General features: G+C 52.2%; 1 protein-coding gene across 9 annotated transcripts in view; it reads left to right on the plus strand.

The window, feature by feature from the left end:
- Positions 1–27,213, plus strand: part of KMT2D (lysine methyltransferase 2D) — a 100,900-nt gene that overhangs the window by 53,907 nt on the left and 19,780 nt on the right. For all 9 annotated transcript variants that reach the window (XM_035103907.3, XM_035103908.3, XM_088661397.1 and 6 more), the window contains 16 exons: positions 85–158; positions 819–869; positions 1,448–3,214; positions 4,017–4,193; positions 7,159–7,307; positions 8,185–10,352; positions 11,749–11,872; positions 12,059–12,149; positions 12,301–12,364; positions 13,476–13,708; positions 15,369–18,440; positions 19,170–19,313; positions 20,248–20,412; positions 22,123–22,279; positions 25,371–25,452; positions 26,322–26,497. In XM_035103907.3, coding sequence (XP_034959798.3) covers positions 85–158; positions 819–869; positions 1,448–3,214; positions 4,017–4,193; positions 7,159–7,307; positions 8,185–10,352; positions 11,749–11,872; positions 12,059–12,149; positions 12,301–12,364; positions 13,476–13,708; positions 15,369–18,440; positions 19,170–19,313; positions 20,248–20,412; positions 22,123–22,279; positions 25,371–25,452; positions 26,322–26,497 — 8,694 coding nt within the window. The remainder of the gene's footprint in view (positions 1–84; positions 159–818; positions 870–1,447; positions 3,215–4,016; positions 4,194–7,158; positions 7,308–8,184; positions 10,353–11,748; positions 11,873–12,058; positions 12,150–12,300; positions 12,365–13,475; positions 13,709–15,368; positions 18,441–19,169; positions 19,314–20,247; positions 20,413–22,122; positions 22,280–25,370; positions 25,453–26,321; positions 26,498–27,213) is intronic.

Consider the following 27,213-nt stretch of genomic DNA (forward strand, 5'->3'; position numbering starts at 1 on the left):
GTTCAAAACTTGAAAGACTTGGAAGGTCTTCGGCCTGCGTGTAAGCCTCGTTCTCTCTCCTCCTTTCCCCCCCTCCCTCCACAGATTGGTCGACCCGTTGCAAGCAGATCATGAAGCTCTGGAGAAAGGTGCCAGCCCCAGACAAAGCCCCATACTTGGTATGTGGCCCGTGAATACAGGATTCAGTTCAATTTCAAGGGGATGGCCCCCTGTGCGTAAGAAGAATTAAATTAATTCGCACTCTACAAATTACTCTGCAAGTCACGGTGTTCCGTTGCGCCAGAAGCGGTTTAGTCATGCTGGCCGTGTGACCCGGAAAGTTCTCTGTGGACACACGCCGGATCCGTTGGCCTGAAAGCGAGAAGAGCGCCACAACCTCATAGTTGCCTTTGACTGGACTTAACCGTCCAGGGGTCCTTTACCTTTTTTAATAGTTATTTTTATCTTATACATTGGTACCTTGGGTTACAAACGCTTCAGGTTACAAACGCTTCAGGTTACAAACTCCACTAACCCGGAAGTAGTACCTCAGTTTAAGAACTTTATCTCAGGATGAGAACGGAAATCGTGCAGTAGTGGTGGTGTGGTGGCATTGGGAGGCCCCATTAGCGAAAGCGCGTCTCAGGTTAAGAACGCTTTCGGGTTAAGAACGGACCTCCGGAACGAATTAAGTTCGTAACCTGAGGTATCACTGTATGTAAAATCAAAGTGAAATGGTGATGCTTTAAAAAAAAGTGGCCAGTTATGTGATTTAGGAAAGGAGCATTCGTCCAACCTTTTTCCTGCCGTCCTTTCTCATTTTGGGTTTTTCTCTGCAGCAAAAGGCCAAAGATAACCGGGCAGCCCACCGCATCAACAAGGTGCAGAAGGTAAGCCAAGGGCAGTGGCGTAATCGGTAGGTAGGATAGCGCAGGCTGAGCAGGAAAGCCCTGCAGGGAAGCTGTGCCAGAACCACCGTGGAATTGCCTGTGGAACTAGTTCCTGCGCCAAGAAAAATCTATAAATTATTTGTGCTGCCTTTGTGTGTAGGATTCTTATGCGATAGGTTTTCTTGTTAATCAGTTCAGAAGCCTTGATAGCAGAGGGATAGGATATAAATGTCCAAAATTAGAAATACATACATGAGGTTTTTGCCTTTAAGGGGGGGGGAGATTCTTTGCATTGCTGCAACAGACTAGCACAGGTACTTTTCTGGAACCCCTGTAAAGAGGGCAGAAACTCTTGGTCCTCTCTGAGGTTCCTTTGGGTGCATCTCAGGTGCTTTTCCTCCTGTCCCTGAGAACAGACTATGTCCCATGACCTGGATTTCCTCCCCCCCGTGCCTCCCCTTTTCAGTGTGTGTGTGTTTGTGTGTTTGTGTGAAGGTGTCACCAAATGGGTGCCTTGTGTGTCTGGGTGTTTTGACGGTGCCCTTTTGACACTCTGCCTCCTCTGCCGTCTTTCGCAGCAAGCCGAGAGCCAGATCAACAAGCAGACCAAAGTCGAGGTGCTGCGCAGGCCAGACCGGCCGGCCCTACACTTGCGCATCCCGCCCCAGCAGGGGGCGCTGCCCACCGCAGCCCCCCAGCCGCCTCCTCCGCCTCCACTGCCCCCTCCTCCTTCTGCCGCCTCTGTGCCAGGGCAGCCGCTCTACGTCAACAGCACCGCAGCTCTGCCCAGCGGGTCCAGCGGCGTCGAGTCGCCCAGTGAGCTCTTCCTCAAACTCCCTTCTTCTGCCGCCAGTGCCCAGCCCCCCGCTCCAGTGCCTTTGCACGAGCCCTACGGCATGGCCTGCCCCCCGCCGGATTCAGGTTTCCCCTCTCCCTCCTCGGTGGGCCAGAGCCCAACAGTGCCTGCTGGCTTTGCTTCGTCATCGTCGTCCTCCTCCTCCTCTTCCTCTGGACAGTCTCCGCTCCTGCCGAACCCTCGCCCGGCCCCGCAGCCCGGGGACTTCCAGCCCACCCCTCCAGGGACCCCGAGGCACCAGCCCTCCACGCCAGACCACTTCCTCAAGCCCCGCTGCCCCAGCGGGTCCTTGGAGAACTTGTCGGTGCCCGGGAGCCCCCAGCGGGCTGCCCTCCTGCTCTCGCCTCCGCCTTTTGGGGAGCTGAAGAAAGGGTTGGACATCAAGAAGGAAGAGGCCGGGCCGGGGATCTGCTCCCCCAGCTACGGCTGCAGCTACGGCGACTCGCCGTCCGGTGCTCACCACCTGGCCGAAATGAAGGCTCCGGATGTTTTCAAGGCCCCTCTCACTCCCCGTCAGTCTCAGGTCGAGCCGCAGAGCCCGGGCTTGGGGCTCCGGCCTCCCGACGCCCACCCTCTGGCCGCGTCTCCCCCCACCCAGGTCGACCTCTACCGCCAATCACCGTACCCAGACCCCTATGCTCAGCCGCCCCTGACGCCTAGGCCTCAACCCCAGCCCCCGGAAAGCTGCTGTGCCCTGCCACCCCGCTCCTTGCCCTCCGACCCTTTCTCGCGCGTCCCCGCCAGCCCCCAGTCCCATTCCAGCTCCCAGTCTCCCCTCACACCCCGGCCGCACTCCAATGAAGCCTTCTGCCAGTCCCCGGTCACACCCCGCTTCCAGTCCCCGGACCCCTACTCCCGCCCCCCTTCGCGACCACAGTCACGGGACCCCTTCGCGCCCCTGCACAAGCCCCCTCGCCCCCAGATGCCGGAGGCCAGCTTCAAGCCCATGCCCGGCTCCCAAAACACCCTTGCCCCTGGGGGCTTCCCGACAGGGCCATCCTCCTCCGAAGCCCCCCCTAAGCCTGGCCCACAGCCCCAATTCGCTCGCTCCCCTGGGGCAAGCGTTTTCCCGAGCACTCAGGCCCAGCAGATGCGATTCACCTTCCCTCCCAGCGAACCCCTCAAGAGCTCCCCTTCCCACAGCATCAACAGCCATTTTGCCCCCGGCAAGCCCCAGAGCACAAGCTACGTCTCCTCTCCGGGGTTCCACCAAGCCGGGAGCCCCCTTGGCCCCGGCAAGGGCACCACGGACTCCTACAACGTCTCTCCACTGCGCCCGCCCTCCGCTCTGCCCCAGCCGCCGCCACCACCACCTCAACAAGATGGCTCCTTGACCTACCTGCCGCGGACAGGCCTGGTGCCGCCGGGTGACAAGAGGGAAGAGGGAGCGGTTGGAGCCGCCAACCGGGAAATGCAGGAACTGCCAGCCAGCCAGGAGGGGACGATGGGCAGCAATGCCACCCAGACCGAGATGGAGAAAGTTCGGCAGGTAAGCAGGGCTGCTACTTGGCTCCAGGTAAATGGGGGAATCGGGCACTGAGCATGAAAGAGGAGACAAAACAGGGTTTTGTTTTGTTGTATAATACGGTAGCAAATGTAAGAGAAACAAACAAACAAAGGATAAGTTTGGAAGAAAATTACTATTAAGTTAATTTGGAGGTGCTATTTAATACCAGTAAGATTAAATCAAATAAACCAGGAATATTTGGAGTTATGTTGGAAGGGATGGCAAGAAACCGGACCTACCATACTTTTCCATGTATAAGACGAGGATTTTTGATCTTAAAATTATGTTTAAAATTGGTGGGCGTCTTATACACGGATAGTGCATTGGGGGACGACGACATGTGCTTGGTGTCTCAACAACTCTGAGCAATCTCCCCCTATTTTCTTAATTAGGAGTCCCCCAAAATAGGGGGGCGTCTTACACACGACTTATACATGTGGTGGGGGGTGTAAATAAGCACTTTTTTTTTGCAAAGGGTGTTTAAGGTGTGTGATTGACTAAATTGTTTGCGTAAATATTTCTGTAATATAGAACCCTGGAGTTCTGGCTCTTTGACCACTTGCACACTGCAGGCCAGACTGGCTATATATTTCGATTTGATTTACTTGCACCCCGTTTGGCTTCTAGATCCTGCTCCTTCCAATTAATTCTTGCTTGCCTAGTCTGTGCTTCTTTCCCTTTGTGGCGCCACACTTTGGGCGACCTTGAAGTACAATCCGGCTGCCCCATTTGAGACCCTCAGACTCACAGCCTGCTCCTTGTCTCTCTGGTTACCTCCCATCAGCGGCAGAGGCTCCGCGAGTTCCTCATCCGCCAGCAGATCCAGAGGAACAACTTGAGGCAGGAGAAGGAAAGTGCTGCCGCGGCGGCCAACAGTGCCCAGGCGTCGTGGAACCCTGAGGGTGGCGGGCAGGCCTTTGAGCAGATGAACCGGAGCATGACTCCCTATCCAACAGTGCAGGTAACGTGTGAGGCCGGGGAGGGTTCCCAGCTGTGGCTGTGCTGTGGATTTTTTGGGGGGGTGGGGGTGGGCCTGGCTTCCCACACAAAGCCCTGGTGTACCTCCCCAGAAGAGCCCCAGTTTTCAAGGGCATAGCTGCCAAGTCTCCCGTATTCCCCGGGAAACCCCCGTTTTTCCAGCCATTTCCCACTGGCAGTTCAGATTTTTAAAAACCCCGTAAATCCCCTGGATTCTTACCGGTCCGGGGAGGCTCCTTCTGCGCATGTCTGGAGTCTCTGGACATGCGCAAAGGCGATTTCTGGCGCTGCGGCCATTTTGGAAATGGGCAGAGCATGCGTAGAAGCAACCTCCGGTGCTGCTCTGCCCAGTTCCAAAATGGCCGCAGCGCTACTTCCGATCCCGGATTTTTCAATCTGGGAGTTGGCATCTATGTTCAACGGTGTTTTTAAAAAGATGGTGGTTTCTAGTTCTCATGGTCAGCGACATGACGGTCAGGCATTGGTGGCACACGGGGGTCGGTATGCTGTCAGCGGCTCCCGGCTGGTTGCCCAGGAAAGTATAAAGACAAGGAAACGCTTCTTACCGTCCTTTTTTATTTCAAACTTTACAGAGAGAGGCTATAGAACCCAGCCTCTTGGATAATGGCGGCGTCCCGGGTGAATCTCCACACACACACCCCCCCATCTCTCCCACTTCCTCATTCTTCATTCTCCTTGTCTCCTCTATGGGTGCTGCTACGTGCCCTCTGTCTTTGAGCTCTTTGCTCTCCTACTTTTAAGGCTCGCTGGGTTCCGGGAGATGGTTGGTCTGGAATGCTTTCTAATGACAGTGTGTCAGCTGGGTGTTATTTCTGGCTCTCCCATGATTTCCCAGCTTTTCCTCTCATCTGCCTCTGAGCTGCAACCTCCCTCAAACCCCTGTTGTAAATCTATACTGTCTTCCTCTTCCTCCTCCCTGGAAGGGTCAGGATGGGGAGGCGGTCTCCACCATTCCTCCTCTGCCCAGTCTCTGACAGTGGGACATTGGTGCCCGCTAGCATGAAAAATGTGGGGCGGCTTGCCTCCCACTCATTTTTTACTCGTCCAATATGGTTTCCATTGGATTTCCAATTTATTTATTTACAAATTAACTTCAAATTAAATGATTACGTTTTTCATGTATTGACTTCCCAACTCCGCAGTGTTTTTGTTCAAACCCTTTTCTATGGCACCATATATCAAATTTACGTCTTATTACCAATATCCCTCCGATACAATTGCTCTATCATTTTTTTTCTTCCGCTGCTCCTATCTCGAATCCTGCCCGCAATTTCGTTTGTTTGTAGTGCTTTTCCAAATACTGTAGTCTAAAAAAAAAAAGGCCTCTGCCCTTCTGTAAAAAGTTCGAAGTTTTGATCTCTTCATATTGCTATCAGCTTTGCCATTTCCATAACTTCTAAAAGCCACTCCTCCTTCGTTGGACCTGCTCTTCTTTAAATTTCTGTGTGTATGGAATTCTAGCTGCTGTTGTCTCATACATAAATAAATTGGCCGCTTTCTTCGGAATGTCCCGCCCCTAGATCTCAACTCATTTTTGAGAGATAATTGAGAAGCAAAATACTGGACTCGAAAGGCGGAAGCACCCCTGAGTGATCTGCCTATGGCGTTTTCCCAAAATGGGCTTCCAAGGCGCTACGGAGCCAATATGAGGGAGGCCCTGTGCTTTGGGGGCTCCATCTGTTATGTCGCGTCTTTAGAGGGTCCAGACTGAGCCCCCAGCACAACTTCAAGGCGAAAACATTTCTGGCTTTGGAAGTTGAACATCTTAGTCGTGTACTGTTAAATTTGCCTGTCTGGCTGATCAGACCACTGAAATAAATTATTGTAAGGTTAACAATGGCATAATTTTCTGCGCCTAATACTAAGATTCGAATCTAGAGTCTTAGTGTGCTTCTCTTTTCAGCTGCTAAAAGCTGTATGATATTATTATTATTATTATTATTATTATTATTATTATTATTATTATTAATGTACCACCCTATACTCAGGGGTCTCAGGGTGGCTCACAGAATAAAATATAAAAGATATAAAGATATAAAACCACAAAATACATAATAAAAATAAAAACAACCCCCCAAAAACATTTTAAAAGGGCATAAGTTGTAAATCAGATCAACCAAAGGCCTGGTTAAAAAGGAATGTTTTTGCCCAGGCATCCCCAAACTTCGGCCCTCCAGATGTTTTGGACTACAATTCCCATCATCCCTGACCACTGGTCCTGTTAGCTAGGGATCATGGGAGCTATAGGCCAAAACATCTGGAGGGCCGCAGTTTGCGGGTGCCTGTTTTTGCCTGGGGTCTAAAGCTGTATGATGAAGGTGCCAGGCGAACTTCCCTGGGGAGAGCATTCCTGAAATGGGGAGCCATTTCAGAGAAGGCCTGTTCTTTTGTTGCCACTCTCTAGACCTCCCCCCCCCCCGTTCTGAATCTCCCAACATTCGGCCTTCATTGGATGGCCCTGTTAGGTTCTAGTGTTATGAGAGAGGGAGAAAAATCTTCTCTCTGACCACTTTCTCCACATAATTGTATAAACCTTTCTTGCACCTTTTTTACCCTTCTTTTCTTCTAAACTGAAAAGCCTCAAATGCTGCAGCTTTTCCTTCACGCGGGGTTTCTTCCCCCAGTCCCTTGGTCAGTGTGGCTGCTGGGCTCCCGGGGACCAGTTGCCCCCGACCAGCTTCGTACGTTAATAAAAATGTTGATTCTGCCCTGACTGCCTAGGAAATTGTGTTAATTAAGGCCGGGATTTGAAAGAACTGCTATTCCTCTCCACTTCCCTAAACTCTGCAAAATCTGTGTTCTTCTCACAGTAAGACTGACGTATTATGGGTTTCCTAGAGAGTCCCCCTCCCTCTTCCCCACCCCCTCAAAGTATGCTGTCGAAAAAGCAACTGACATCCACATGGGTCTGTCTTCCCCTCTCCCAGGACAAAGGAATGCTTGGCAGCCTGGGTGGCGCCCCAGCGGGGAGCAAACTTCCCAGTGGAGTGATGGGGCAAGGGTCCTACATTCAGGACGAGCGACTTGCCCGCCCCCCTCCATCAGCGACCCCTTCTACCATGGATATCAATGGCAGGTGAGTCACACGATGCCATTTATACCAGTATACCTGTAGGAACATCTCCACCCCCATCGTTCTGCCCGGACACTGAGGTCCAGTACCGAGGGCCTTCTGGCAGTTCCCTCGTTGCGAGAAGCCAAGTTGCAGGGAACCAGGCAGAGGGCCTTCCCTGTGGAACGCCCTTCCATCAGATGTCAAAGAGAAAAACAGCTACCAAATTTTTAGAAGACATCTGAAGGCAGCCCTGTTTAGGGAGGCTTTTTAATGTTTAATAGATTATTTTATTACATTTTTTCTGTTGGAAGCCGCCCAGAGTAGCTGGGGAAACCCAGCCACCAGATGGGCGGGATATAAATAATACATTATTATTATTATTATTATTATTATTATTATTATTATTATTAGGAGGCCAGACCCCAGGGGCTGGATAATCGAGGGCAGGTTCTCAAAAAGTGACAGGCCCCTGCCCCAAAGAGCTTACAGTGTCGGTCGTGACAGAAGGGAAAGATGACAAAGGGCTACCCTAAAAGATCAGAATTTCCCCTAGAGCAGAGTAGGCCAGGTGGTTGACAGCAGCTGGGGGAATTTCACTAAAGGTTACAAGCAATAGCTCGGTCGGTAGAGCATCTTAATCTCAGGGTTATGGGTTCGAGTTCCACATTGGGCAAGGGGTTGGACTAGATGACCGTCATCCTTCCCAACTTTTCAGTTATTTGATTCCGTGTGCCTGACAGGCTGTTGCCTTGGAGGTGGGAGGTGCTATGTGGTGTGTTTGGGAAGGGTGTCCCCATCGTGGTTTTCAAGCAGCTTGGAAAATGGCCTGTCAAAAGTGATCAGAGTCCCCACCTGAAGCTGACATTTCTCTCTCTCTATTTCTTTCTTCCTCTTCCAGGTCTTCAGTGGCTGCCGCGCAGCCATTTTATCCCCGCGGTGTCTTCCAAGCCCCTTCTCCACAGCAGCAGATGTGGCAGCAGCAGCAGCAACAGCAACAGCAGCAGCAGCAAGCTGTGTCCATGCGTCTCTCTGTCCCTTCGCGCTTCCCCCAGCCCCCCACCCAAGACTTGAGCCGGCAAGCCCTAGCAGGCCTCGCCCCACGCCTGCCAGGCCCCGGAGAACAGATTCAAGCCTCGACCGGCGCTCTGGGAGCCCAGTTCATTGAGCTGCGGCACAACATCCAGAAGGGAGTGCTTGGGAGCGGTGCGGGGCCCACCTTTGTCCAGCAAAACCCACAGGCTCGGACCAGATTCTTCATACCTGGGAATGACGGTGCCAACCAGGCTTTGAAATCTCCCGTTATGCCCATGCAGGCTCCTGTCCTGGGAAGCCAAGGCCTGCAAGCCCAGAAGATGCCTGTCCCTATACCATCCTCTCCTCAGCAGGGGGCAGAGATGAGCAACAACCACCACCCCCAGGCCAAGGCTGTGTCCCAGTTGATCCTGCCCCCTGGAAACTTGGAGATGCAACATATCCCGCCCCGACCCCTCTCCTCGTCCGGCCCTAAAGATGGGCCCATCACCTCAGCTGCCACCGACGCTGCCCCACCTGCTGGCAGGAACCAGTTAGGCCTGGCCGGCAGGCAGCTCCCCTGCGAAGTGCCGGTGGAGCCGGACTTAGACGACGACTTTGATTCCCACAAAGACCTGGAGGATGACGACGACTTGGCCAACCTGAGCCTGGACCCGGACGTTGCCAAGGGCGACGACGACCTCGGGAACCTGGATAACTTGGAAACCAACGACCCGCACCTCGACGACCTGCTGAACGGAGACGAGTTTGACCTGTTGGCCTACACCGACCCAGAACTGGACACCGGGGACAAGAAGGACATCTTCAACGAGCACCTGCGGTTGGTGGAGTCGGCCAACGAGAAGGCCGAGCGGGAGGATCTGCTCAAGAAGGAGCCCTCGGCCGGGCCCTACCTCAAGGAAACGCCCTCGGCTGGTGTCGGGAAGCCAGGTGAGCCGAGGGCGCCATCGTTGCCCAGAGATGACGTGCCCAAGGCGAAAGAAGGGCTCGGCCTCCTCCACGTCCCCTGCCCATCCTCTGCCTCAGGGGTGCCACCGCCCTCCCCCGGCCTTTCAACACTCAAGGCCCACAGCGACGTGCTCGATAGCAAGCTGGTCAGCCTGCCAGCCGATATCAAGCCCAAGATAGAGGAAGGCTGCCTGAAGCCGTCGCCTTGCCAGTTCAACACCGGTGCCCCGGAGAAGCTGCCCATCAAGTCCGAAGGGGCCGAGAAGATGGCAGCCGCCTTGGCGGTCAACATCAAGCCCGGCCAGGGCCTCATGAGCCCCGGCGGAGTCCGGCTGGGCATGACGTCGTTCCACGGCAACAGCCACGCTTCCATCTCCGACAAGATCCTCTACGGTGCCCCGGGCCGGCCGCCGCTGGTCCCCGTGCAGATGGCCAACGCCGGCAACTCCATCCTGGAGAAGTTTGAGCTGGACGGGGGTCCCCTCAGCCTGGCCAACGCTCAGCAGCACTCTCCGGCCGACGACCTCGACAAGATGGAGAGCTCCCTGGTGGCCAGCGAGCTGCCTCTGCTGATCGAAGACCTGCTGGAGCACGAGAAGAAGGAGCTGCAGAAGAAGCAGCAGATGTCGGCCCAGATGCCCGGGGGCTCCCAGCAGCACCTCCAGGCTCACACCATGTTGGCTCACTCGGCTCCCCCTCCCCAGTCTCACGACGGGCAATTGGTGAGCTCCCAGCAGCAGCAGCAGCAGCAGCTGCAATTGGGCATGGTGGCCAGGCAGCAAGGGATGGTGACCAACCAGCAGCTGATGCAGCAGCAACAGCAGCAGCGATTGGCTGGTCCCCAGCAAAGTCAAGTACTGGCCCCGCATATGGGCGTGGCTCAGAACCAGGCTCATATGCTTGCCGCCCAACATAGCATCCAGGCAGCGCATGGCCAGCAGAACCAACAGCCGGTCTTGGCCCAGAAGCCCATGCCGGGGGTCCAGCAGCAACAGCAACAGATGATGGGGCTCAAGCCGCAGCAAGTTGTGATGCAACAACAACAGCAGCAGCAGCAATTGGCTAACAGCTTCTTCCCAGATGCAGGTAGGAGTTATGAGACGGCTTTTCTTCATCAGCCTCTTCTAGCTTGTTTTTACCAGGGCGGTGTGGCTTTTTATGGATGGGATTGAGTGGAGCTTAAAACAAAGGTTTAGCTAGGACTTGGCACTTCATTGATTGGCTGAGTCTGCCTGGAAAGAAGGACTCTAGATCAGGCATAGGCAAATTCAGCCCTCCAGATGTTTTGGGACTACAACTCCCATCATCCCTAGCTAACAGGACCAGTGGTCAAGGATGATGAGAGTTGTAGTCCCAAAACATCCGGAAGGTCGAGTTTGCCTATGCCTGCTCTAGATATATAATGAAATGAAAAGGATGTTTAAAATAACCTTTGTTAATAAAACAACAACCCAGCATATTTTCTTTTGGGAATTATAGGGACAGAACTACCTAAAATTTATAGAAACTTATTCATGTATGCTGCTACAGCGGCAAGAATGTTACCCGCCCCAAAATGAAAGAAGCAGAAGTCTCAGCAAAGGAAGAATGGATACAAAAACTTGTGGAATATGCAGAAATGGCGAAACTTACCGGAAGAATAAGAAATCAAGATAACATTTTTTGGGAATAAAAGAATGGAAATGGTTTATTGAATATTTGCAGATAAATTGTAAACAGATAAAAACAATGGCAGGATTATTGTAATAACCTGCAGTTTCATAAGGTATATATTTAAAGAAGATGAATAAATGAGCAAATTGAATGAATTTGGATATGCAGAAGATATTAAAAACAAATTTAAGGAACTGCAGAAAGAGGGGGAAGGAAGCCAAGAAATGTCAAAATGATTGTAAAATTAGTGAAATGTATAAACTTGAAAAGTACAAAATAAAAATGCGTAAAATGGAAAGGAGGACTCTGGGAGATGGAGGCTGAGCAGCTTGCATCTCCCACAGATGCAGCAGCTGTTAAAGCAGTGTTTTCCAAGCTTAGTACTCCTGCTGTATTCGGACTACAGTTCCCATCATCCCTGACCACTGGTGTGTTGCTAGCTAGGGATGATGGGAGTTGTAGTCCCAAAAAACCCACTGACTTCAAGGAACTGTGCAGCCATGAACATGTTGGCTCACTGGTAGCCTTCCTCCGGGTTGTGCCTGGGCTCTACATAATCTAGGCCAACGCACCCCCAAACTGCAGCCCTCCAGATGTTTTCTCCTACAACTCCCATGATCCCTAGCTAACAGGACCAGTGGTCGGGGAAGATGGGAATTGTAGTCCAAAACATCTGGAGGGCCGAAGTGTGGGGATGCCTGATCTAGGAGATTATGGTTTCAAGTGGCCAGCTGTGTGCTGGCAGATCTCATGCAGCAAAGGAACGAGGGGTGGTTGTGAAGCCGCCACGTCTGGCCTGATCGCTTCTTGATCTCCTCCCCTCCCACAGATCTGGATAAATTTGCTACTGAGGACATCATGGACCCCATCGCCAAGGCCAAGATGGTGGCTCTGAAGGGCATCAAAAAGGTCATGGCGCAGGGCACCATCGGAGTGGCTCCGAGCATGAATCGGTAAGTACCCAGGGCAGGAGGCCAAGGAGCTTGGATAATGTGTAGTTAGCTTTTTCGTTCATTTAGCTCAGAGGGCCTTGCTCCGGGAGACTCTGGATTTAAGGTTTTCTGGAGTCCACTTCTCAGGCCAACACTGGCTCCCTTCATTCTGCTCCCCTTCCTCCCCCCCTGGCTTCCTTCTTTCAGGCAACAAGTCTCCTTGCTGGCTCAGAGGTTGTCTGGAGCGTCGTCTTCATCTGAAATGCAGAACCACATCCTGCCTGGCTCTGGAGGACAGGTGAGCAGGAATTTGGCAGGCCCCTCTTCCGTTTCCCCACACTTTTTTAATGGACGGGTTTGGGGTGCGCTGGCTCTTTTGGTTGTGGGATCAGGGGGAAACTGTGGCAAGTACCACTGCAGATATTCTGATTCTTTCAAATCCCTTGCAGGAACGGAGCAATGACCCAGCACAAGCTCGACCAAACCCACCCACTTTTGCACAAGGTGTCATCAGTGAGTAGTTGGCAGTAACCAGTCCTGAAAGGGCTGTGGTGTTGCTTTTCCTTGGGTAATTCTCCCGCAATACTTCCTGCCCACCTGGGCTTTTTGCATACATAGCCTCTGAAGCCATCTATTCCAGATTGCTTAGATTTGGATTAATGACTTCCTTCTGCTTCCACTCACAATTCCTAAACTGGTAACGTTTTGCTGACAGCAGAGGGTGAACTCTGTTCTCTTTGTTAGTGCTTTTTAACCACATGGCAACTTTGAATAATAATAAAGAACAGATAAGTTTTGTGTGTTGTTGAATGTGCAAGAAAGTACAGTGGAACCTTGGTTTTCGAATGTAATCCGTTCCGGGAGACCGCTTGACTTCCGAAACGTCCCAAAACCAAAAACTGAAAGCAGAAGCCTCAGTACAATAGGTAAACTCAAAACGGAAGCCACGTGGCACGTTCGGCTTCCAAAAACCGTTCAAAAAACGAAGCAGTTCCAGGTTTTTGGCGTTCGGCTTCCAAAACTTTCATCAACGGAGACCTCCGAGAACCGAGTTTCCACTGGAGCTGGGTTGCAACGGAGAGGCTCTGAGCTGCAACAGATGCAAGCTCCCATGTTGCAGCCAGGATAGATTGCATTCCAGGGCTGCGTGGGTTGCTGTAGTCATGCACGGTCAAGAATGGTTGGCGAGGATGGTTCTGGGATTGGGTGAATGGTTGCAGGCATGAAGATGTGCCTTTTGTGGCTCCAACATAAAATAATAATAATAATGGTTATGTCAGTGGAGGTTCCTGGGTTGTTTTTGTTTTGATTATGTCTTTTGTGCTTTTATATTTTGATTTTATCTTGCAAACCACTCTTGAGACCTGAGGGTATAGGGCGGCATACAAGTTTAGTAAAAAATAATAATAAATTATCCGTTGGATGCAGGTTCTGCAGAATCTCAAAAGTCTGAGGACTGGAGGGCCTTGCATAGCCTTCGTGGGCTAGTACAGATTTTATTAAGTGCCGGATGCAAAGCGTTTCAACTTTCCCTCTATACCTGCCAAAGTATATGGCCTGACCTGTCTTGCATGTCTCCAGCTTCCAAAAACCAGTGTTTCTCATCCCCCCCCACTACCCCCAGATGAAGCTGATCAGCGTCAGTACGAAGACTGGCTCCTCCATACGCAGCAACTCCTCCAGATGCAGCTTAAGGTGCTGGAGGAGCAGATAGGGGTCCACCGCAAGTCCCGCAAGGCCCTGTGCGCCAAGCAGCGGACGGCGAAAAAGGCCGGCCGGGAGTTCCCCGAGGCTGATGCCGAGAAGCTCAAGCTGGTGACGGAGCAGCAGAGCAAGATTCAGAAGCAGTTGGATCAGGTAAAGCACCCTGACTAGCTTGTGTCCGTTTTAAGTCCGAAGGCCACTTCTCGGCACGACCAAGAAAACTCAGAAGGGGTCTGTGGAGGACCGGAGGACTCGCGATAGAGGCAAAACCAACCCCACCCCGCAGTGGTTTCCTGCCTCTTCCCGAGTGATGAGATGCTAGGAGGGAGAGAGTCAGGTCTGGCATTAGCATAGAGTGCTGGAATCGGGGAGGTGCTAAGGAAGAAATCATGTGGGTGGCCAAGGGTAGCACCAGCAATTCAGGACGCAGGTGGCGCTGTGGTCTAAACCACTGAGCCTCTTGGGCTTGCCAATCGGAAGGTCAGCGGTTCGAGTGAGCTCCCGTTGCTCTGTCCCAGCTTCATGCCAACCTAGTAGTTCAAAAGCACGCCAGTCCAGGTACCACTGTGGCAGGAAGGTAAAGGGCGTTTCCATGCACTCTGGCTTCCATCACGGTGTCCCGTTGCGCCAGTTTAGTCATGCTGGCCATATGACCCGGAAAGCTGTCTGTGGACCAACGCCGGCTCCCTTGGCCTGAAAGTGAGATGAGCAGTGCAACCCCATAGTCACCATAACCATCCAGGGGCCCTTTTACCAGCAATTCAGGAGACCTGGTAGGGATGGAATATTCACCTGGGCAAGGGGTGGGTGGGAGAGATTGGAGGAGTCTAGCTGCTCTGTGTCAGCTTCTGTGCATTTTATGCTTCTGCAGAAATGTCATGTCTAAAGAAGCATCTACATGTCTTGAGCAGTCTGGATTCCATTATATATATATAAGCTTAGGGAAGAGCTGTAGGTCCGTGGAAAAGCGTCCTGCCTCCTTTGCAGGAAGGTTCCAGGTTCCACCCCCAACATTTCCACATAGGGCTGTGTGAGACCCCTGCCTGAATGGGGAAGCCCCTGCCTGCCAGTCAGTGTAGAGAGTATTTGGCCAGATGGACCCAGTGGTCTAATTCAGGTGGGGGAAAGCAGATTCCTATGTTCCTGTGAATTTCCAATTCTTATAAAAACATGCTTTTGCTGCCTGAACTATAGGATAGGGCTGGGCTGGTTTTCAGCGTCACGATATATCACCAGCTAAAGATCTCAATATAGTGATACAGTGGACCTCAGGTTACGTTACCTTTGGGTAACGCATCGCTAACTTTCAGGTTGCGGACGTGGCAAACCTGGAATTGTATACTTCTGAGTTTCGGCATGTGCGCAGAAACTCTCTATTGCGCTGTGCACAGAAGCGGCGCTTCTAGATGCAGACTTTTCGGGGTACGTATGGACCCCCGGAACAAATTAAGTTCATATCCGGAGGGTCCACTGTATATCACAGTGTCTGATAAAAGGATGGAGATATTGTTTTCTCCTGCATCATGAGTTTTGCATGGCGCGCACACACATACACACACACACACACACCATGATTCGCAATATATTGCCAGGCCAGAAATTATGAAACTGATACCATGATCAGGTCTTCAAACTGGTTTGGGGCGGTATTGTATTGTTGTAAGAAAAGAACGGCTCCCTTTCCCTTATGGGGTATTCCAGAGCCCGTATAGAGTCCTTAAGTGGGTTTCCTATTGGTAGGAGAAAGCAGGCCAACCCCTCCTTGTTGTTTGCTGCGCTTACGTTGCCTCTGCTACCTCTCTCTCCCCGACAGGTTCGGAAGCAGCAGAAGGAACACACCAGCCTCATGGCTGAGTACCGCAACAAGCAGCAGCAGCACCAGCAGCAAAGCTCCGCCGTCTTGGCCCTCAGCCCCTCACAAAGCCCCCGCCTGATGGCCAAGCTCCCTGGCCAGCTTCTCTCCGCGCACGGCCTCCAGCCGGGGCCGCAGGGCCTAGCAGGCCAGGCCGGCTTGCGCCTCCCTCAGGCTGCCGCCATGGCTGTGCAGCAGGGCTTGCCCTTTATGGGAGGGCAGCAGCAGCAGCAGCAGCCACCGGGCGCTTCGGCCCCCAACAGCTTCTTCTCCGGCAACCGCCTGTTGCAGGAGCGGCAGATGCAGCAGCAGCGGCTGCAGCTGGCGCAGAAGCTGCAGCAGCAGCAGAACCTCATAGGGCAAGTGTCCATGCAACAGCAGCAGCAGCAGCAGCAAAGCCACATGGGACAAATGGTGATGCAGCAGCAGCAGCAGCAGCAGCAGCAGCAGCAAAACCTTATGGGGCAGATCTCGGTGCAGCAGCAACAGCAGCACCCACAGCAGAGCCTCATGGGGCAGGTCTCGGTGCAGCAGCAGCAACAGCAAAGCACGATGGGGCAGGTGGGCCTGATGAGCCAGCCCCCACCTCCGCCACCCACGCCCCAGCCGAGCCAGAACCTGCTCCCCAAGCAGCAAGGGCTGCTGGGAAACCAGGCGGGAGTCCTGGTCCAGCAGCTCTCTCCACAGCAGCAGCAGCAGCAGCAGCAAGCCATGCTGGGACACTCAATGCTGCAGCATCCGGGCGTGATGGGGCACCCGGCTTCCCAGAGGCAAATGCTGTTGGCCCCACAGCAGGGGCAGCAGCAGCAGCAGCAGCACCGAGTGCCTCAGCAGCTGGTGCAGCAGGCTCAGGGCATGATGGGGCATCGGCTGCTGCTGTCGCCGCCGCCACAGCAGCAACAGCAGCAGCAGCCAGGGCTCCTCGGACAGCAGCAGAGGACATTGCTGAGCCAGCAACAGCACCAGCCCCTTCTGGGCCAGGGGCCGGCCTCCCAGCAGGGTGCCCTGAGCCAGGGGCCGGGCGTGGGCGCCGAACCTCTCCAGCACTTTGCGCAGCACGGGTCTCTGAACCAGCAGCTGCACTCCTCCACTCAGGGAATGCAGGCAGCCCAGCAGCAGCAGCAGCAGCAGCAGCAGCAGCAGCAGCAGCAGCAGCAGGGGTTGGCTGTCAAGGAGCAGCAAGGAGGGCCAGAAGGCGGCACGGCCATGCTGCCCCTCGAAGGGGCAGACGGTGCATTGCAACAGCAGCAACAGCAGCTAAGACCCCACATGGTGGGCCCAGAGATGGGAGGGCAGCTGCAGATGAGCAGCCAAGAGCAGCAGCAGCAGCAGCAGGGGCTGACCGGCCACGGGACTCCTCTTCCGGAGCAGCCCTCTCAGCTGATGCTCCAGCAGCACGGGGAGCAGCAGAAGCAGTCGGCTGAGCTGGGCCAAGCCCAGCACCTGCTCTTGGGCCCCCAGCAGCAGAACATGCTGGGATCCCTGCAGCTACGGATGCAGCAGCAGCAGCAGCAGCAAAACAGCCACCTGCAGCAGCAGCAGCAGCAACAGAACAACCTCCTCCAGCAGCCATTGCGTTCTCACCTGCCTATAGACGGCATTCTGCAGCAAGAGCTGTCGCAGCAGCAGCAGCACCATCGAGATGCAACTCAGGGCCCCCACTTGCTCAACCAGCAGATGGAGCAGCAAGGCCAAGTGCAAAGGATGATGGGACAGAACCTGGAGCAGCCTTCCAAAGGCTTGCCGGGCCAGCACCACCTCCAGCAGCAACAACAACAGCAGCAGCAGCAGCAGCAGCAGCAGCAGCAGCAGCAGCAGCAGCAGCAGCAGCAACGCCTTCAGAGCCCAGCTGGGCCCTCGAAAACACCGGGGCTGATGATGCAGCAGCAGCAGCAGCAACAACAAAGCATGATGGTGCAGCAGTCCTCCCCCCAAGGCCAAAGCATCCTGTCCAGCCCTATGATGGGCCAGATCCGCGCCCAGCTGCAGGGCGTCATCTCCAAAAACCCTCAGCTGCGGAACCTGACTCCGCAACAGCAGCAGCAGCTGCAGGCCCTGCTCATGCAGAGGCACCAGCAGAACCTGCTGCAGCAGCAGCAGCAGCAGAACCAGGCGCTGCGGCAAGCCAGCCCCTACCCGGGGCAGGCGCCCCCCGAGCAAGGCCAGCAAGCTGCTCAGCACCTCTCCCTGCCGGGCGCTGCGGGGCAGCAGCCGCAGAGGCAGCCGCCCCTGGCGGTCTTCCAGATTCGTCCAGAGCAGGGGTTCGGTGCCTCGGTGGAGCAGCAGCAGCAGCAGCAGCAGCAGAGGGTCCCAGTGAGCCAGCAGGCCGCTGTCTGTCCCCAGCAGCAGGGGATGGTGAGGCTCCCCACCCCTCAGGCTCCCTCTGTCCCCTTGAGCGTTGCCGGCATAGCATCTGGGCAGCAGCCGCCACTGCAGCCACAGCAGCATCCAAGCCCTCCAGAGCCAAAGAGACCGTCTCCTTTGCTCTTGGCTAAAAGCCCTGAGCAACAGCAGCAGCAGCAGCAGACTCCCACCCAGAAGCACCAGCCTGCTACTCCCAGCTCCCTGCTGCTCCCCACCCCGAGCGCAGGGGAAGGGGCTTCCGGGACCGGCAGCCTCCGAGACTCTGAATGCCCCACCACCAAAGAGGCCGCAGAGACGGGCACGGCCAACGGGCAGGCGGTGGAAACTGCTTCTCCTTTGGCGGGAAGGGTGCCCCCACCGCCAGGAGACCTTCCCCTTGTTTGCATCAAACAGGAGCCCAAGGAGGAAGCCTCCCAGTGCGCCCTGATGAGCGGAACCCAGCCCGTCAAGCGGGAGGCGAACGGGGACCCTGTCTCGGCCGCCGCCCCCATTCCCGCGACCACCAACAGCCTCACCCGCACCGAAGCCGGGCACCTCTTGCTGCAGAAGCTGCTGCGGGCCAAGAACGTCACTCTGGCGACGCAGCGCTCTGGCGACGTCAACGGGCACGTGGATGGCAAGATGGCCGGGGCGGAGGGACGGTTGCAGCCGGTCCCAGATGCGCGAGAGGTAAGAGTGTAGGGAAGGAGGAGGAACGACAGGCAGGGACGTCAGAGGGGTTGGATTGGATTTCACTTAGGAGGGGAAGCATTCGGAAATAAATCCAATAATAATAATAAATTTATTATTTATACCCCACTCATCTGGCTGGCTGGGTTTCCCCAGCCACTCTGGGCGGCTCACAACAGAATAACACGATAAAACATCAAACATTAAAAACTTCCCTAAACAGGGCTGCCTTCAGATGTCTTTTAAAAGTCAGATAGTTGTTTATGGGAGGGTGTTCCACAGGGCAGGCGCCACCACTGAGAAGGCCCTCTGCCTGGTTCCCTGTAACCTCACTTCTTGCAGTGAGGGACTGCCAGAAGGCCCTGGGGGCTGGACCTCAGCTGAACGATGGAGGTGGAGACGCTCCTTCAGGTGTACTGGGCCGAGGCCGTTTAGTGCTTTAAAGGTCAACACCAACACTTTGAATTGTGTTCGGAAACGTACTGGGAGCCAATGTAGGTCTTTCAGGGCCTTCGTTGCCAGCAGTCTGGTACGGTCCATAATTTCTCCACCTCACTGTGTGCATAGAGTGAATCAGCTCAGATTTGGAGGTGGATCTCTACTGGGAGGATTAAGATCTTGGATAACTCCAGGCACGGTAGGCATAAGATCCCAGGCAGCAGTGCAGAAATTCACTTTTCCTCGTCTCTATCTCTCTCCTCCTCTCCCTTTTTGGGGGGTTCCCTGCAGGACGGGCTGGCAGCCAAGAAGCCTCCGCCGCCGAAGCCCAAGCGGTCTCAGAAAGCTGGGGAGCGAGTCGCCAACTCTCGCAAGAAGCTGCGCAAGGAGGACGGAGTGAAGACCAACGAGGCCCTGATGAAACAGCTCAAGCAGGTACTCTGCGCTCTACAGCTGCTGCGGGAGGGCTGGGTAGCCTTTAAAATTATAAAATAAAATAAGACCTTGGTTCTCAAACTTGTTCACAAATTTATTGACAGCTGCACAAACTATTATAGCTAGGAAGTGGAAGGGGCGAGCAGAATATAAAATGGAAGAATGGTATAAAGAGGTGTGGGATATAGCTATTCATGACAAATTAACATGTGCCATTAAGGTAAGATGGGGAATATGCAGGAGAAATTATTTTGAGGAGATATGGAAGGTGTTTGTAGAATTTGTACTGTTAAAACAGTTGCAATTTTGGGAGGTTGGATGGTTATAATGGAATGATCTCGATGGTGGGGTGCACATTTTTATTCTTATTTAATTTATGATTATTGCTTTGTCTCTGCGCGGGAAGGGTACATGTAGACAGTACGTGTCTACTGGGCATGCCATAAGGGACCCAGGTGGCGCTGTGGGTTAAACCACAGAGCCTAGGGCTTGCCGATCAGAAGGTCGGCGGTTCGAATCCCTGCGACGGGGTGAACTCCTGTTGCTCGGTCCCAGCTCCTGCCAACCTAGCAGTTCGAAAGCACGTCAAAGTGCAAGTAGATAAATAGGGACCGCTACAGCGGGAAGTTGAATAGCGTTTCCATGTGCTGCTCTGGTTCGCCAGAAGCGGCTTTGTCATGCTGGCCACATGACCTGGAAGCTGTATGCCGGCTCCCTCGGCCAATAACGCAAGATGAGCGCTGCAGCCTGAGAGTCGGTCACGACTGGACCTAATGGTCAGGGGTCCCTTTACCTTTACCTGGCGCAGCCAGACCTCTCTGGATCCCCTTGGGCCGGGGTCTGTAGGAGAAGACTTCTCCTTGCACAGGGATGTGCCGGTGCGTGAAACTGCCGACTGCCTTGACCCAGTTCTGTCTCTCCCGCCGCCTCTCAGGAGCTCTCCTTGTTGCCTCTGATGGAGCCCGTCATCACAGCCAACTTCAACCTCTTCCCGCCCTTTGGGAGCAGCCCAGTCAACGGCAAGAGCCAGTTGAAGGGCTCCTTTGGTAACGCCGCCTTGGACAGCATTCCGGACTATTACTCCCAGCTGCTCACCAAGGTAAGGACCGCCAGCCCCTGAGCTCGTTTCCGCATGCTTGGCAGGAGGTGGGGCTGCCTCGCCCTGGGTGCGAACCCTCCTTGGGTGCCGCCTTGTCCCAGGGCTTCCCTTCCCTGAAGGGAACGCGGGAGCTGGAAGAAAAGCACCAGTTAAAAGTGTGGCGCTTACTGTAACAACGTCATGGCGAATACTGCCACCTCTTCCAGAAGAAAGGCACTGGTAATAATAATAATAATAATAATTTATTTTTACCCCGCCCATCTGGATGGGTTTCCCTGGACACTTTGGCGGCTCCCAACAGAATATTAATACAGTAATTAAAAAAAACAATCAAGCATTAAAAACATCCATAAACAGGGCTGCCTTCAGATGTCTTCTAAAAGTCAGATAGTTGTTTATTTCCTTAACATCTGATGGGAGGGCGTTCCACAGGGAGGGCGCCACTACCGAGAAGGCCCTCTGCCTGGTTCCCTGCAACCTCACTTCTCACAGTGAGGGAACTGCCAGAAGGCCCTCGGAGCTGGACCTCAGTGTCCGGGCTGAACGATGGGGGTGGAGGTATACTGTGCCGAGGCCGTTTAGGGCTTTAAAGGTCAGTACCAACACTTTGAATTGTGCTCGGAAACACACTGGGAGCCAAAGTACGGCTTTCCAGACCGGTGTTATATGGTCACGGCGGCCATTCCCAGTCACCAGTCTAGTTGGTTGTAGCCCATCCCCTGTTCGGTGCCTGAGAATTTCCAGGGTGACTGACAGAAAAGAAAAGAACAACCAGAAATAATAAAACAACTTAACGGCTATGAATACAGAGCTGAGGAAGGCAAGCTAATAAAACCGCACTACGTAAAACTAGGTTGGCTGCGGTTTAAAAGGTCTGGGGAATTAAAAATGTCTCCATGTAAAAGTAGGGGCCAGGCAGGCCTTCCTGGGGAGAGCACTCTTAGTCCATACTGGTACAGTGGTGCCTCGCTTAACGAATGCCCTGCTTAACGAAATTTCCGCTTAATGAAATGATTTTTCGAGCGGAGCTTGCCTCGCTAGATGAATGCGTTTTACGAAAAATTCGTCTAGCGAATCGCGGTTTCCCATAGGAATGCATTGAAATTCAATTAATGCATTCCTATGGGCAAAAAAAAATCAATGCATTCCTATGGGATTCGCTAGACGAATTTTTCACTATAAGAAAAGACCCGTGGAACGAATTAATTTCGTCTAGCGAGGCACCACTGTATAAGCCAAGTTGTTGAACAGCTTTGGAATCTGTGCTGACAGGCAGCCTATAAACCTTTTAGATGTATTTAATGGTTCGTATCATTCATGTTGTTTATAGGCTGCCCCGTGACAAAAAGTTATTGGGCGCCAGGCAAAAACTTTCCTTTTTAACCACGCATTTGGTTGATCTGTTTTACATGACCTATGCCCTTTTAAAATGTTTTTTTGTGTGTGTGGAGGGGGGGTGCTATTGGGTTGTTGTTTTTATTTTTATTATGCTTTATTTATGGTTTTATATCTTGATTTTATTCTGTGACCCCCGGGTATAGGGCGGTATATAAATTCAATTAGTAAGAATAAGAATAATCCGGGTGGCTTCCCCTCAAAAAAGAAGCTGTTTATGGAAATGTGGGTTGCGGCGCGGTGACCTAAAGCGCCTCAGGTTTGGGGGTGGGTCGGGGGCTCTGCTATATACAGACTCCTTCCATCTCTTTCTAGAACAACCTGAGCAACCCGCCAACACCACCTTCTTCACTGCCTCCCACACCGCCCCCCTCGGTGCAGCAAAAGCTGGTGAACGGGGTCCTGTCTTCCGAGGAGCTGACGGAGCAGCCCAAGGAGCCGGTGCTGCCCCACGAGCACGAAGGGCAAAAGGGTAAGTTGGCTGAGGAGAGGAGGTGCTGCTGGGTTCCGGAATGTTCCGGGAGAACCTCTGGCACTCTTACGCGTCCTCGAAGTGTATATGCATGTAGGCCCCTGTTCTCTTTTTGGATGGGGGGAGGCCCAGGTGGGCTGCTCCAAGCTTCCTTGTTGTTGTTTAGTCGTTTAGTCGTGTCCGACTCTTCGTGACCCCATGGACCATAGCACGCCAGGCACTCCTGTCTTGCACTGCCTCCCGCAGTTTGGTCAAACTCATGTTCGTAGCTTCGAGAACACTGTCCAACCATCTTGTCCTCTGTCGTCCCCTTCTCCTAGTGCCCTCAATCTTTCCCAACATCAGGGTCTTTTCCAAGGATTCTTCTCTTCTCATGAGGTGGCCAAAGTATTGGAGCCTCAGCTTCACGATCTGTCCTTCCAGTGAGCACTCAGGGCTGATTTCCTTAAGAATGGATAGGTTTGATCTTCTTGCAGTCCATGGGACTCTCAAGAGTCTCCTCCAGCACCATAATTCAAAAGCATCAATTCTTCGGCGATCAGCCTTCTTTATGGTCCAACTCTCACTTCCATACATCACTACTGGGAAAACCATAGCTTTAACTATACGGACTTTTGTCGGCAAGGTGATGTCTCTGCTTTTTAAGATGCTGTCTAGGTTTGTCATTGCTTTTCTCCCAAGAAGCAGGCGTCTTTTAATTTCGTGACTGCTGTCACCATCTGCAGTGACCAAGGAGCCCAAGAAAGTAAAATCTCTCACTGCCTCCATTTCTTCCCCTTCTATTTGCCATGAGGTGATGGGACCAGTGGCCATGATCTTGGTTTTTTTGATGTTGAGCTTCAGACCATATTTTGCGCTCTCCTCTTTCACCCTCATTAAAAGGTTCTTTAATTCCTCCTCGCTTTCTGCCATCAAGGTTGTGTCATCTGCATATCTGAGGTTGTTGATATTTCTTCCAGCAATCTTAATTCCGGCTTGGGATTCATCTAGTCCAGCCTTTCGCATGATGAATTCTGCATATAAGTTAAATAAGCAGGGAGACAATATACAACCTTGTCGTACTCCTTTCCCAATTTTGAACCAATCAGTTGTTCTATATCCAGTTCTAACTGTAGCTTCTTGTCCCACATAGAGATTTCTCAGGAGACAGATGAGGTGATCAGGCACTCCCATTTCTTTAAGAACTTGCCATAGTTTGCTGTGGTCGACACAGTCAAAGGCTTTTGCATAGTCAATGAAGCAGAAGTAGACGTTTTTCTGGAACTCTCTAGCTTTCTCCATAATCCAGCGCATGTTTGCTATTTGGTCTCTGGTTCCTCTGCCCTTTCGAAATCCAGCTTGCACTTCTGGGAGTTCTCGGTCCACATACTGCCTAAGCCTGCCTTGTAGAATTTTAAGCATAACCTTGCTAGCGTGTGAAATGAGCGCAATTGTGCGGTAGTTGCAGCATTCTTTGGCACTGCCCTTCTTTGGAATTGGGATGTAGACTGATCTTCTCCAATCCTCTGGCCATTGCTGAGTTTTCCAAACTTGCTGGCATATTGGGTGTAGCACCTTAACAGCATCATCTTTTAAAATTTTAAACAGTTCAGCTGGAATATCATCACTTCCACTGGCCTTGTTATTAGCAATGCTTTCTAAGGCCCATTTGACTTCACTCTCCAAGATGTCTGGCTCAAGGTCAGCAACCACACTACCTGAGGTGTACGAGACCTCCATATCTTTCCCCAAGCTTCCTAGGGGAAGTTAAAAGAAACCGGTGAGGCCGAAATGGTTTGGGCTGAATTCGTGATACATTCCTACCTCGCAAGTCGAATGGAATCCGTTCCGGAAGTCTGCCCGACTTCCGAAAACATTCGGAAACCAAAGCGTGGCTTCTGATTGGCTGCAGAAAGCTCCTGCAGCCAATCGGAAGCCCTGTCGGACGTTTGGGTTCCAAAGAACGTTCGCAAACCAGAACACTCACTTGCAAAACGTTTGAGAACTATCTCACGTATCTGAAGAAGTGTGCATGCACACGAAAGCTCATACCAAAATAAAAACTTAGTTGGTCTTTAAGGTGCTACTGAAGGAATTTTTTTATTTTGTTTGAGAACTAAGTTGTTCAAAAATTAAGGTACGGCTATATTGATGACTGCTGCCTTGTGGGCTACTAATAGAGCTGCATTCATTGGCGCAGTGACTCTTAAAGGGATTTTGTTGTTGTTAAAGTCACATTTAAAACTACTTAGTTTTACTTAATGGTGGCTGCTGAGTCTTTTATACGTTTTAGGTGTTTAATATGTCTGGATTACCCATGTTTTATGTATTTTCCCCCCTTTATGATTTTGTCTAATTTATGCCAATAGAGGCAGAATGAATATAGGATATAGCTTTTAATGATAAATTAACACGTGCTATTAAGGGAAGACGGGGAATATGCAGGAGAAATGATTTTGAGGAGATATGGAAGGTGTTTGTAGAATTTATACTGTTAAAAGGGGTAAAACCATCGCAAGAGGTGTTGAAATTTTGGGAGGTTGGATAGTTACAATGGAATGGTCTCGAGGAATGGTCTTATTTATTTATTCTTATTACTTTGTTAAAATAAAAAAATAATTATTTATTTCAAAAAAACAAGGCTGAATGAATGAACTCTAAAGGGGTAGTGGGAAGAGCGTGTTCCAGTGTCAAGCTTGGGCTTGAAATGGATTTGAATTTGGATCAAGACAAAATTCATCCAATTCAGTCGTATCTGGAATTGCACATCCGCCTACTTGCATCCATGTGGGTCCATGTCCGTCTTTTCAGGCGTGGACATGTGGCTGCCTCCGTTAAGGGGACTGGGATTGCTCCTCCTCGTAGCAAGATACAGATTATCTCCCAGAACCAGCCAGTCCTCTGCTTGGCCGGTCTGATGTTAAGCAGCCTAAGAAAGGCAAGCGTTAAGCTTGGCCTGTGATAGGCTGCATCCCTCCGAGCTTCTTGCCCATAGCCAGAGGCTGCGACAAGCTGGAATTGATCCAGGGAAGCCATGATTAGAAACTCCCCCTCCCCCTTCCTGTAGCATCCTGACATGTTAAACCTTGAGTTTTCTGCCTCACGTTTGCAGATGCTCCCCCTGTGGAAGTGAAAAGCTTAGATCTCCTCGCAGCTCTGCCCACACCGCCACACAACCAGACCGAGGATGTCAGGTAAGGATGGCGCTGGAGGACGGAACCAACTCGACCACAGGGCATCCTGAACTTCTGCTTCATGGGTCCCCCCCCCCCCCCCCCCCGACAAATGGAAGCTATAGCATTAACTATTGCATTTGGGAGAGGGGAAGCTTTTCCTCTCTGGGATCTAGCTTGGGTGACGGATTGTCGGGAAGTATGGAAGACTGCTAACGCCAACTGTCTGGAGGGCACAAACTCCCATCAACCTCAACATGGATGTTGGGAATTGTTGTCCCACCATGTTGAACTTCCAGCACTTACTGAAGACTTTTTAAAAAAATTCCAGCAGGCTTCTGAATAATTCTCCTATCTAATAGTTTTAACTCACTTTTAGTTTTGATTGCATTGGGTCTTTTGTACACCACTCAAGAGACAGCTGTGGTTAAACAGTAGACCAAGGGTTGAAATAAACAAAAATCAGACAAAAATGGTAGGCTTAGGAAGAAGTATAGTTGGTCAGTGGTCCTTGTTTGCTCTGGGAGAAGCAGGAGGAGGAGGGTCATCATCGTTCTTAATCTATAATCTCACATCATCCCTAGCTAGCAGGGATGATTGGAATTGTAGTCCCCAAACAGGCGAAGACCCATGATCTATACCCTTGCATCTCATCTTTCTGGAATCGTGAGGATGGCTGGGGAACCTATGGCCCTGGAGATGCATGACCAGTGGTCAGGGATGATGGGAGTTGTAGTCTGGTGGCATTTTGAGGGCCACAGGTCCCCCGTCCCCCACCCCATACCTGACCTAGGGTGTGGTTCAGGCTGGGTTACTGCGGTCCCACCTCTGTAAGGAGCCATGGCAGCGGCGGCGGCACCGTTCTGAGGTTCCACCCAATTTCCTTTCAGGATGGAGAGCGACGAGGAGAGCGACTCCCCTGACAGCATCGTCCCAGCCTCGTCCCCCGAGAGTGTCCTGAGCGAAGAGGTGCCACGCTTTCCCCTGCTGTCCGGAGCCAAGCCGGAGGTGGAGGAGAGACCCCTCTCTCCAGTCATCCCCATCATCCCAAAGGCCAGGATCCCAGGTTTGTGGGGGACAGAGAAGATGCTCAAGGGAGGGACTGCAGCAGCATCTAAACACTGCTGCTGTCGCTGGAGGTCAAGGAAAGAACTTCATCCCAAAAGGCATCAAACCACACTGCGAAACCACTAAACTATCCCCCCCCCCGCCAAATTCGGCACTTGCCTTATCGTCACTAGATTTGGCCCCAAATAACATCCTTAAATCTAAAGAATTAATTTCCTTCCTATTCACAGCAGACCGACTAGTTATTGCCCAGCGATGGAAGGAAACCTCTAAGGTGCCAATAGAGGCTTGGGTTAATAATAATAATCTGGAGCTTTGCTTTATCACGTACCATTGGCGACCAATCAAAGGCATCTCCAAAAAAGATTCTTCCTTTGACACGATTTGGTCTCCTTTTCTTCACTTTTATTGAAGGAGGACAGGATATTTCAATGCCATCACCATCACAGAGGTGTCTGTGGAGAGGAGATATTGATTGAAAATGCCTAGTAAAGCCGATCGGTAGTTGGGCTCCTCTTGAGGATATTCGGCGCGCCAACATGACAGTGATGTGGGATTGAGGATTGGAGTGATCATTCTGTGATATTACGGCATTAGACAAAGCTGTATTGTAACTTTTGAATAAGTGTGTGTGTGTGTGTGTGTGTGTGTGTGTGTGTGCATGTTTTCAAAAATAAAAATAAACTGCTGCTGTTGTCCAAGGGAGAAGGTGCC

This window comes from Zootoca vivipara, chromosome 2 (genome assembly GCF_965207765.1).
Source record: "Zootoca vivipara chromosome 2, rZooViv2.hap1.1, whole genome shotgun sequence".
In the NCBI taxonomy this organism is placed as follows: Eukaryota; Metazoa; Chordata; class Lepidosauria; order Squamata; family Lacertidae; genus Zootoca; species Zootoca vivipara.